The sequence below is a fragment of the Notothenia rossii genome, assembly GCF_949606895.1.
Source record: "Notothenia rossii genome assembly, chromosome: 6".
Lineage (NCBI taxonomy): Eukaryota > Metazoa > Chordata > Actinopteri > Perciformes > Nototheniidae > Notothenia > Notothenia rossii.
In genome coordinates, this window is record NC_136909.1 from 37,057,259 (window position 1) to 37,070,252 (window position 12,994).

Below are 12,994 nucleotides of genomic sequence, written 5' to 3' on the forward strand. Positions count from 1 at the left end.
CCCTGTGAGCCCAGTGTGCGCCGATTGGTCAGCTCGGCCAATTAGTCAACCACCAGAGAGGCTCCGCCCATGTCTAACACAGTGCCGATTAATGGTAAAGTTGTCCATAAAAAACTATTATATTCGTAAAGTGTACAGCTAATATATATCTATATATATCAATTAATTTGATATAAAAAAATGACACATTAATTATAGGAGTGTAATACTTTTACAAAAACTATAGTAATAATATGCATTCATTATGACAATGTCATACTATTACTAGGAGTGTTCTATAGTGTGTTAAAAAAGCAACTACAAAAACACTATATATTATACTGTAGTTACTATTTAAAATAATATAGGAATTATAAGAACTAGATACATAGTATTACTATTGAAATATTATAGGAGTACTTTAGCTAATAAAATGGCACGGTAGAAAAAACTATAGTAAGACGATAGCTGGTGAAAAATACTACAGAACACTACAAACTTACTATAGGACACTATACAACTTTTACAGTATACTATAGTAATACTAGAGTTCATTTTTTTACATTACATTACATTGCATTTAGCTGACGCTTTTATCCAAAGCGACTTACAATAAGTGCATTCGACCAGGAAGATACAACCTTTAAGAAAACAGAATCATATAAGTACATCAGGTTTCATAGAGCCAAACATTTCAAGTGCTACTCAACTGGCATTTAGAAAGCCAGCCCTTTATTAGTATATAAGTGCTTTGTTAGTAATTCTATCGCTCGAAGTGGAGTCTAAAGAGATGAGTTTTCAGTTTGCGTCGGAAGATGTGTAAGCTATCTGCTGTCCTGATTTCAATGGGGGGCTCATTCCACCATTTTGGAGCCAGGATAGCAAACCCACGTGTTTTTGCTGACGGGAACTTGGGTCCCCCTCGCAGTGCGGGTGCAGCGAGCTGTTTGGCTGATGCAGAGCGGAGTGCACGTGCTGGGGTGTACGGTTTAACCATGTCCTGGATGTAGGAAGGGCCAGATCCATTCGCAGCATGGTACGCAAGTACCAGTGTCTTGAAGTGGATTCTAGCAGTTACTGGAAGCCAGTGAAGGGAGCGGAGGAGCGGTGTGGTGTGGGAGAATTTGGGAAGGTTGAAGACCAGACGAGCCGCTGCATTCTGGATGAGCTGCAGAGGTCGGATGGCACATGCAGGTAGACCAGCCAGGAGGGAGTTGCAGTAGTCTAGGCGTGAGATGACGAGAGCCTGGACCAGAATCTGCGCTGATGTCTGGGTCAGCTGGGGACGTATCCTCCTGATGTTGTAAAGCGTGTATCTGCAGCAGCGGGTTGTAGCAGCGATGTTTGCAGTGAAGGACAGTTTGTTATCTAGGACCACACCCAGATTCCTTGCAGTCTGAGTCGGGGAAACAACAGAGGTGCCGATGTTGATTGTTAGGTCAAGAGTGGGACAATCTTTTCCCGGAAGGAAGAGCAGTTCAGTCTTGTCAAGGTTGAGCTTGAGGTGATGAGCAGACATCCACCGAGAGATGTCTGCTAGGCAAGCAGAGATGCGTGCGACGACCTGGGTCTCTGAGCGGGGAAAGGACAGAATTAGTTGGGTGTCGTCAGCGTAGCAGTGGTATGAAAAACCATGCATTTATAGTTCATTTCGTAAGGGAGGTGCATACAGCAGACAGTATAGCTAGCAGTTTTCGACAGATACAGCCCACTCAAAAATATATTGTTTTATATCAAATTAATTGATACATATATATCAGGGGTTCTCAAACTTTTTGTTTATGCGGACCACTATTTATTATCAAGGATTTTCGCGGACCACCTCATATGCAAACCGTAAAAATAAGTACATATATAAACTTAGTGTTAAAACGCCGATATTTTTAGACAATCAAAAGAAAATTGAAGCCTATCTGATACTTTTGTGACAGGTGTCTGTCTGCGTTGTGTATGTTTCTCAAAGAGGACGGCGGACCGTATTTTAATTAGGTCATCCCAAACAATGCCACAAGTGCGCACGCGCGCAGTGCACTCACAAAACGGGCAGACAGGTCTACAAAAAACTACCGCTATGCTTAGTCCTACTTTAGTTACTGTACTGCAAAAAGCAGACGGTGCTGCGCTCAACACACAGACTCAAAACCATGGACACACAGGCATATAAGTAACATAAACAATGTATAGGCCTAAGTTGCATAAAGGCTTGAGCAACAGTATTGCAACCAAGCAGACAGCGCTGCTTCTCTCTCTCTCTATCTCTCTCTCTCTCTCTCTCTCTCTCTCTCTCTCTCTACTTTCAAAATCTATTTAAATCTAAAAAATTCCCAAAGTTGTCCTGAAATTCACTTATTAAATAAACGAAACGAAAAATATAGCCTACTCAGGGGTGGATCTAGAAACATATTCATGGGGTAGCAAGAGGGTAGCAGGAGATTTAATCGCAGTCATATCAATCAATGTTAACTTGGAAAGCCAAAATATTGACATTTTAACTCAATAACATAGGTGACATTATTGTGTCACATCAGTAAAGCCTTAAATATAAATATATAAGATGGCAGACAGGCCTAATTGAATGCATTTTAACTGAACAATAACTGAATTAGTTTGTTTCACTCTTGGACCAGGGGTACCAAATCTATGCAGACTGCTGCAAAAAGTACATTAATTAACTGTCTCATCGATTTTTGTCTGAATTAATATGATAATATTAACAATCATATTATTCCTATCAGCTGTCAATCACTATTATGATGCAGCGATTACCCTTCTGTTCAGCAAAACGCCTCACAAACTGATCAAGATCCAAAGCTTTAGTGCGTTTTGATTCAATGCTGACTACAGACAAACTTGACAGTCTCTTCTCTGTCATTGTAGACTTCAAATACCTCGTTCCTTCCGTGTACAGTACTTGGGTCCGGATGCTTCTCGTTTTGCGCCGTCCGGTTCAAATGAAATCGCCGCCAATCATATTTCCACGCTCGCGCCGGGGCCGGGGGAGGGGTTACAAGGCTCGTGTCTTGTGGTGCATTCAATTGCACTCGGACATTAGAGATTTTCTCTCATAAATGTCCGATGAGCTCAACGACCACTACCCCAGTGCCTGATATCATTAGAAAGCTAGGAATCTCCTCTTTCCAACAGTGTATACAACTCAAAATGTGTCTTCGGGTCAATGCGACTGATTTCGATAGAGAAAGTCACATATGAGGTGATCCCCGAAAATCCTTGATAATAAAAAGTGGATTTTATTTAGCTTTTTTCCACGGACCACCTGCAGTACCCTCGTGGACCACCAGTTGTCCGCGGAACACAGTTTGAGAACCGCTGCTGTAGAGGTTTCTCAATTCTCAAATTTCCCCTCCTCGACTCCTATCCTCGACTCCTCTCCTCGAGACTCGGTGCCGCCCACAGGAGATGCAAGCGGAGGACTGAGGAGGGGAACCGAGGAGAGAGGAGTGGAAGCAGCAGGCGGTTAGAGAAATGAGAACTCCTCTCCTCTGAGCGGTCATTTTAAACTAAAGAGACGTCCATTAATGATGACAGTAGGCAAAGCAGCACTCTGATGGACAGATGTGTTCATGACGACTTATATATTTATTTTTCTAATTCATTGACAGTGCGGTATAATGAGACAATAACAGGCTACAGATGCGGACACACACACACACACACACACACACACACACACACACACACACACACACACACACACACACACACACACACACACACATATATATTTATATAAATATATAGGCTACAATTTCAGAATCAAACAAGTATGAGAGCACTCTCATAATAACGTAACACAATCAGAGACTGGATACATCCCCCCCTCTCTCTGGTCGCTGAAATGGGGAATTGAAATTACGGGCCAAAAGTTGTACAAGTATTAAAAGTAAGCATAGGACACCAAACCAACTGAGAACCCGTCTGTCCGCCGCATCTACGCACTGTACAACACACACCTACACACTGTACCACACACACCTACTGCTTCTAAACAGTGCTTGAATTGGAATAAAAAAGGTGCCAGTACTCTAAATCAGCAACAAGTATTTGGCACAAAGTCATAGTATATCCTATAATGCTGGTGGGTTTGTCTCTTTACTGTATATTTTAGAAAGGCTCACTGTACTTAAACAAAATGACTCAGGGTGCATCTGAGATTAGAGGGGGTGCAGTGGTAAAGTGCTATTTTTATAAGTGGGGAGTGGACCTGACACCCTCTAGTCTAGGGGGGTCCGGGGGCATGCTCCCCCGGGATTCTTTTTTTTTTAAATATTGAAGTTAGATGCATCAATCTGGTGCAATTTGAGAGCAAAATGAAGAGATATATGGATACCTCTCAACATCCATAATGAAACAACTGTAAACAGATTTACTTTTTCTTTATGGATATAAAAGAAAGTAAAGCTTGACTCCTACTGGCTGGTTAAATGACTCCTCGTCCCTGAGGCAACTACCAGTTTTTTGTGCCATTTTGCTGGATTTATTTCTCAATAGCGTTGCTGCACAAAGTGATAGCCCTCTAGTTTAAATCTACTACCCAAAAAGAAACATATGGAGATGGGTTACTATTTAAAACAAATTGCAAATCTATTTGGGAACAGTGGGGCCGGGCCTCAAATCCTATAGGGGGGTCCGGGGGCATGCTCCCCCGGTAAGATTTGTTTTTAAATGTTGGACTTAAATGCATCAATCTGGTGCATTTTGAGGGGGAAATAAAGAGACTACACCCATATGAAACAAAAATGTATACATTTAAATAATCATAAAAACATAAGTACATGGCCATAACCAATAACATACAATATCCAATATGAAAAAACATTGAAACTTGTTTATTTATTTGTTTTTGGTTCATTTATAGTTGTGAGTGTGTCTGGGCTCCTGAATCGGCCTCTCCTGTCTCCCTCCTCTCCCCCCTGCTCCTCTTTGCAGTAGGGCCTGGCTCATTTCGTGGCATCTGCAGGCAGTGGCAAGTACTTCCGGCATCTGCCACAGAGGCCGCTACTCCGTGGTATCTGTGGCAAGTATATGCCACAGCCACAACTTGCCGTGGCAAGTAAATGCCACAACCATGCCAGTATATGCCACAACTTATATGCCACAACTTGCCGTGAGAAGTATATGTCACAACTTGCCGTGGCAAGTAAATGCCACAAGTTAAGAGTTAAGAGAAGGTTTACCGTAGCTGCCACCCGCCTTCCGTGGCAAATGCTGATATTTAAACCCGTATTTATCGCGTAAAATGTCGCTGTTTTGGCATGACTTTATCGGACTGATCTGTACACAAGACTGATGATCTGTTACTGATGGTCCGATCATATTTTTTAAAAAGATGAAACATATGTTCAGATTTTACTTGGAGAACGTGGTTTGTTAAAATAAATAAACGTGCTATTTTTATGATAATACTCAAGATATATTATTAGTAAGTTGACATAAAGATCTAACATTGTTGACCAGAGGTGGGAAATAGGCTAACTTGTATACTCAAGTACTGTACTTGTGATTTAGAAATAGCCTACTTGTACTTTAGTTGAGTATGTAAATGGTATGTTACGTAGTAGGCTACTTACCCCACTACAACTCAGAGGTAAATTGTGTAATTGTAGCCTACTCCCCTACATTTATTTAATACGCTACCTTTAGTTACTTACTACAGATTCTGATTAATGATGATACATATAATCAAGTCTTAAATCAGACTTTATAGTTACTCCTGGAGTAAATTCACAAGATACCCTACTACAGTATACAAAGTCATTAAAACTAGCTGCACCTTTACCAGCTTTGAGAACACTTTCATGATCAATCATTATAATGAAAACATGTAATATGCACTTTAAGTATATTGTTATGCTAATCATTTTGCGCTTTTACTTGAGTAACATTTTAATGCATGACTTTTACTTGTAACAGAGTATTCCAACATTTAGGTTGGCTACTTCTACTTTTACTTCACACTAGAACCGCCAGGGGTCGCTGTATAGCCTACCTAAAACCACCAACGTGTCAAATGAACGAATGCATTGATTTTCAAGGTACAATGTTATTTTATTTATCATACTAGAACACAATGAGTGTTGCCACTACATTGCCGTGGCATGTGCCTTGGCATTTGTGGCATCTCCCACAGAGGCCACTACTCTGTGGCATCTGTGGCAAGTATATGCCACAGCCACAACTTGCCGTGGCAAGTAGGCTATATGCCACAACTTGCCGTGGCAAGTATATGCCACAACTTGCCGTGGCAAATAAATGCCACAGATGCCACAACTTGCCGTGGCAAGCATATGCCACAACTTGCCGTGGCAAGTAAATGCCACAGATGCCACAACTTGCCGTGGCAAGCATATGCCACAACTTGCCGTGGCATTTGCGCATGCTGAACGGGAGTTGCCACAAGATGCCAGAGTTAAGAGAAGTTTTACGGTAGCTGCCACTCGCCTTCCGTGGCAAATGCTGATATTTAAACTCGTATTTATCGTGTAAAATGTCGCTGTTTAGGCATGACTTTATCGGACTGATCTGTACACAGGACTGATGTGCGATCTCTATTTTTCAAAAAGATAATAAATTATCATTTATATTCAATTTTACTTGGAATAGCCTACGTGGTTTGCTAAAATAAACAAACGTGCTATATCTATGATAGTAGGCTAAACATAGGCCTATATTGTAATAAAAAAAAAAATATTGGCAAGTGAGCGTTGCAACGCAAGCCCTTGGCAATTGTCGCTTCTTGAGGGGAGTTTCCACTGCTTGCTACGATAACCAGGTGTATTGTTACTAGTAAAGACAAATAATTAAAAATAAATATCTGTATTGACACAGCAACGTGTACAATGGTGTCATTAGACTTGGCTACAGACTTAGGGCAGCTGTAACTGATTGCAGTTGCCACTGCTAGTGAGATGCTAAGATTTATATTTTATAAATGAGGCAAAGGACAGTTATATTTGATTGTACACATGTATAAATGTGTTATTTTAAATCCAGGCATATGTACTTAATTTGTATTATTTGCGTTGTTAATAAACAGATTAATGTCATTGTATCTGTTTTGTTGTTTAATATTTTAATTCTGGTTGAACATTTTTATTTAAATGCTTCAGATTATTCTTATTAGATATTGATATCGGTGAATCCAAACAAACCATGTTATTCCGTTAAGACAATCATGACAGTATATTAAAAATCAAGACACAATGCATGCTTTTTTATCCATCCTTTTATTGCGTTTTGAAAGTGGTGAACAATTAACATGAAGAATGTTCTCTTAAGCATGATACTCCAAGCAATCCTCATTTAACCGTATAAAGTTGATTTAATATGTTGAGGAAAGAGGGTTACAATGTAATATAATTACACCCTTGTTAAAACTTTTTGTGTGCATCATTAAAAAAGGTTATATGTCATGCATGCAAATATCAAATCATTGTGTTGCTAATTAACATAAACAGATTTTGATATGATACGTTGTATTTAATTTATTTATCTAAAATGTTGAAATCTTTGCGTTACAGCAAATAATAATAATAAAAAGAAACAGGAAATAATTTACGCATTATTAGTAGATATTCATCTACAGAGTATCTAAAGAATAAACAATATAGCCTACTGAATATGTAAGAATACACTACAATAAACCATCTCACTAAAACCAATAGAAACATATATTTGTCTTTCTTAACCCTTTCATCCATGAATTATGAAAGCCTCACTCAGGATTTTTTTACCAATTGTTTTTATTGCTCTTGGGGCATGAAAAACAAGATTTTAACTTTAGTTTATTTTTATCTATTTTTTTCAAATTTAGAACATTTAAAAATACATTAAACATTTTTTTTTTAAGGATGATGTTTTCCTTATTAATAAGTCACAAATCACAAACTCAGTAAATGAACACTGACATAACAAAAACACAGAAAATGACCACTAGTTGTCATAAAGTAAAACAGTAACAATAGGAAATTACAGTCTTTTCAAGTGAATGTATATATTTATATATAAAACAAACAATAGAAGCACACTTACTGTCAAGTAGCCTATACCAACATTAACATAAGATAATCCTTATGTGTATTATGTATGATGGAAATCCATCAAGGGTGAAAGGTTATATCATGTGCACAGCTATTGCTTATGGCAATGAAAATCGTATTGGTCCCGCCATGCGTTTTAGAAGGGGGATGATTTTAACCGTTTTTATTTCAGGGGGGATGCCATCCCCCCTCAACTCGAGTACCGACTATTATCATAAAAATAGCACGTTTATTTATTTTAACAAACCACGTTCTCCAAGTAAAATCTATAGAACATATGTTTAATCTTTTTGAAAAATATGATCGGACCATCAGTAACAGATCATCAGTCTTGTGTACAGATCAGTCCGATAAAGTCATGCTAAAACAGCGACATTTTACGCGATAAATACGGGTTTAAATATCAGCATTTGCCACGGAAGGCGAGTGGCAGCTACCGTAAACCTTCTCTTAACTCTTAACTTGTGGCATTTACTTGCCACGGCAAGTTGTGGCATATAGCCTACATGCCACGGCAAGTTGTGGCATATATAAGTTGTGGCATATACTTGCCACGGCAAGTTGTGGCATGGTTGTGGCATTTACTTGCCACGGCAAGTTGTGGCTGTGGCATATACTTGCCACAGATACCACATCTGTGGCATATACTTGCCACAGATACCACGGAGTAGCGGCCTCTGTGGCAGATGCCGGAAGTACTTGCCACTGCCCGCAGATGCCACGAAATGCGCTTGCTGTCTCTCCCTCTTTGAGGCAACAGCAAAGACTAGTTTTAGCTCTCAACAAGTTTATCTTACCTTTTTTCACCTAGTTAACATTTTGTTTGTATTATTCATGCATATTTTACTCATCACTACCCCCTCAAATGGAAATATGTGTTTACATAGATGCTGACCGAACCGTTTGAGACCCACTGAGATAACTTAAACTAAGTTAACTATCTAAAGACTCAAGAGAGTAATTTACCTCACCAGAGCTGTAGTTATCAGCCTCTCAGTCTGACAGCAAAGGACTCTCCATCCACCTTGTTGTTGAAAAAGCTCCTTATATCCGTTAGCGCAGCTAGCTAGCACCAGATGCTAACAACAATACACGTAACCGGTGCGCGCGCTTTCTCGCTCGCTCGCGCCACACATACACCAACACACACCCTCCCGAGCTTGAATGACACACAGAGACCAATCGAGGGCATTAGTATGATCTGTATGAAAGTGGCAATGTCGGCAGGCCACGTCATGTAGACAGCCAGTCACCCTCTGTGAGGCAGAGTCAGACCCACATTTGCGCTGCGTTGCGTTTACAATATATACGTATATTGCCGGCGGCTGAGTACCGGCATTTTAATGAGTACCGACATTTTACTGAGTACCGGCACCTTGCCGGTACTCAGTAAGAAGTGCCGGTACTACATGGGTAAAAATCAGAAGTGCCGGTACTGCGTACCGGTGAGTACCGGCCCAATTCAAGCACTGCTTCTAAAGCATAATCAGGCTACAGCCGTTGTGTATTTTATTATGTGAAGCACTAAATGGTCTTAGAAGAATGTCGACTCTTTGTTTGTAGATATCTACTAAACTACAGCATACAAATACAGAAAGTAATGTAGGCCTGTTATACTGAGTTATATATATTTTACACTGCTCTGATTTCTGCACGGACCTCACAGCTGTTCTCACTGTAAACATCGCGTTGCGATGAAAGCAGTTACTAAAATAATATCCAGGAGATGCATGCAGAGCCGTCATTGGCTGAGAAAAGTTCGGCCGTGCGTCACGCCTCCACCGTTCCCGGAAATGCATCCGTGGAGGATGCATCGTCTCCTCGGTTAGAGGGTTATGGCTAGAAAGGATCCGTCTAGTGTAAATATGACGTCACGTTCTCGTTGTAACTCTCGTTGTAATCGGAGCGGCTCGGAAACACATCTACAGCAGTAACATGATACAACATACACATTAATGCAGCAGCAATATTAATAGAGAAACATCAGACATAATACTAAAACACTTCAAGGGAACATTTTATTGCACCAGGAGCTATCTTGGGACTTTTACTGCGACAACGTTGACTTGCCTGTGAATAAAAAATAAACCATAGTGTTGGTGATCTACAGTGTTGTCATTCTTCTTTGAACACCAGCAAGATCGCTAACACCCTATTTCAACAATCACACTCCCTGTAATTGACATAATTAATAGATAGTTTAGCTTCTCATCATCAGTTGCTGTGGCCCACTGATGTTAACGATCGTAACTGAAAGGCTGCCTGCCAAACGTAAACATTCAGCCATGTGACATTCAGCCAAACTCTCGCGAGAGTTTTACACAAGACGGATCCTTTCTAGCCATAACCCGGTTAGAGGGTTATGGCTAGAAAGGATCCGTCTAATGTAAATATGACGTCACGTTCTCGTTCTAACTCTCGTTGTAATCGGAGCGGCTCGGTTGTAATCGGAGCGGCTCGGAAGCGCAGTCACGTGGCTGAATGTTTACGTTTGGGATGGCGAGAAACTAAACTATATTAGGTATGTAAATACTTGTTAGCGGTCTTGCTGTTGAAAGAAGAATGACAACACTGTAGATCAGCAACACTATGGTTTATTTTGTATTCACAGGCAAGTCAACGTTGTTGCAGTAAAAGTCCCAAGATAGCTCCTGGTGCAATAAAATGTATGTTGCATGTTACTGCTGTAGATGTGTTTACCTCTTTTATATCCCGTTGGGTAGTTTAATCTGCAGCAATGCATCATATTCTATAATATCATCATATATGTGTAGCTTTGTCTCTGTCGTATCTTTCAAAAGTAAAGTGAAACAGCTGTTTTCAGCTTTGTGATGATGCATTTTCCAGCTGATCCAAGAGGCTTTTTAAACACCTTACTTGGCTTAAGAGGGAGGGGAATTTTCTCAACACATAAAGGAACACTTTATCCTTCAGTTTATCACAAACATTACATCAACACATTTGGAGATCCTAATTTGAATTCAGTCTGTAATTTGATATTAAGGTTTTAATAATGAAATGAGGTCATGAATCGAGTTCAAGGTTAAGATCATCTTTATTATCCTATGTACAAAAATTAACATACAACATTAATATAACAGTAACGAATAAAACAAAATAACATTATGCAACTCTGATCTTCTTGCTGATACTTTTCAAAGTTAATTTTACATTTGCTCTACTTCTCCTGCTACTGTTTGCTCTGCTTTCAACTTCTCTTTCAACTCTGCTCTTTACTCTGCTTTCCCTGTTTCCTCTGTTCTCCTCTCCTCATCTTCTCCTCAGACTATCCTCCTTTTGCTGTATCCTCTCCTCTCCTGTTCTCCTCTCCTCATACTCTCCTCCTTTTGCTGTCTCCTCTCCTCTGTTCTCCTCATCTCCTCTCCTCCTCAGACTCTCCTCCTTTTGCTGTTAGATATTTAGACTGTAATGACAGCTTATGATATACTTTTTATAACTACATCAATCACATGCAATGGATTAAAAACGTTGTTTTACTTACCACCTCTGTACAGCTCCATTCATCTCCAAGCTTCCAACATTCGCTTTTGATATGATACAATACAACAACAATAGTTAACACCTATCCACAGCAATAAGCACAATGAGAAGACTAATGGTCTCTTTTATACCAATTTCTATTGGAGTGAAATGAACTGTGCCATGTCACATAGGATTGGAATGGATGATTGGCTGTGTTTTGTGAATATAGAGGAGATGGCAAAATTAAATATACTTTGTTCTTACCTAAAGCATCTATCCTCCTCTTCGTACCCCTGCCTGCTCCTCCCGCATTAGACTCTGGGGACTTAGCTTTTAAAATCTTGTTCAAGCTGTCCACTCTCTAGTTGGATCTCATGACCTCAGCTTTATGACCCACCCGGCCTGAAAAAGGGTGTCTACCATGGCTGGTACTGAGAGGTGTTATGGTCCTCTTCTGCCTTTTGTGTTTGGGGGGCGTGAAGGGGAGAGGAAGACTACTGTCATGTGGGGTGTGTTGCTTTACGTCCTCCAAAAGATCATTTAGTCTTGATATCACTGTACACATGAACGTCTCATCCTATAGGTGGTATGTGTGCTCAGTAATTTCCCGCAATAAGGTCCCACACTGCTGTCGTTTCCTATCTCTTGAGGACTTTGAGTGGTTACCACTGCTCTGATTACAACGAGAGTTAGAACGACGTCTCTTCTCGATCTTCCCGCGATCTTCCCGCGTCCCGCCCACCCCGACCCTTTCCGATTACAGCCGAGCCTCTCCGATTACAACGAGAGTTAGAACGAGAACGTGACGTCATATTTACATTAGACGGATCCTTTCTAGCCATAACCCGGTTAGAGCTCCTCCAGGGTTATGGCTAGAAAGGATCCGTCTTGTGTAAAACTCTCGCGAGAGTTTGGCTGAATGTCACGAGGCTGAATGTTTACTTTTGGCAGGCAGCCTTTCAGTTACGATCGTTAACATCAGTTGGCCACAGCAAATGATGGTGAGAAGCCAAACTATCTATTAATGATGTCAATGACAGGGAGTGTGATTGTTGAAATAGGGTGTTAGCGGTCTTGCTGGTGTTCAAAGAAGAATGACAACACTGTAGATCACCAACACTATGGTTTATTTTTTATTCACAGGCAAGTCAACGTTGTCGCAGTAAAAGTCCCAAGATAGCTCCTGGGGCAATAAAAGGTTCCCTTGCAGTGTTTTACTATTATGTCTGATGTTTCTCTATTAATATTGCTGCTGCATTAATGTGTATGTTGCATCATGTTACTGCTGTAGATGTGTTTCCGAACCGCTCCGATTACAACGAGAGTTACAACGAGAACGTGACGTTATATTTACACTCGACGGATCCTTTCTAGCCATAACCCTCCTCCAGAGAGCCTCCTCGATGCTCGATGCTCGGTCCTCGAAGTGCATTTAGAGAAATGAGATGTCCTTCAACATGGCGCGCTGAAATTCA

The 12,994-nt window shown here is 40.4% G+C and overlaps 2 protein-coding genes across 3 annotated transcripts in view; both read right to left on the minus strand.

Moving 5' to 3' along the window:
• Positions 1–9,129, minus strand: part of LOC307044366 (solute carrier family 12 member 2) — a 51,112-nt gene extending 41,983 nt beyond the window's left edge. The window contains exon 1 of the mRNA XM_079689529.1: positions 9,003–9,129. The gene's annotated coding sequence lies outside the window, so the exon portion shown is untranslated. The remainder of the gene's footprint in view (positions 1–9,002) is intronic.
• LOC307044367 (uncharacterized protein) lies at positions 17–9,070 on the minus strand. 2 transcript variants are annotated; one of them, XM_079689530.1, is made up of 2 exons: positions 9,008–9,070; positions 17–1,551 (listed from the first exon to the last, which is right to left on the minus strand). In XM_079689530.1, the coding sequence occupies exon 2, from the start codon at positions 1,496–1,498 to the stop codon at positions 743–745; it is 756 nt and encodes a 251-aa protein (XP_079545656.1). In that variant the 5' UTR covers positions 1,499–1,551; positions 9,008–9,070; the 3' UTR covers positions 17–742. The 2 variants fall into 2 exon arrangements, with proteins under 2 accessions (XP_079545656.1, XP_079545657.1); XM_079689531.1 differs by lacking the exon at positions 9,008–9,070 and adding an exon at positions 2,868–5,018.
• Positions 9,130–12,994: the final 3,865 nt, after the last annotated feature.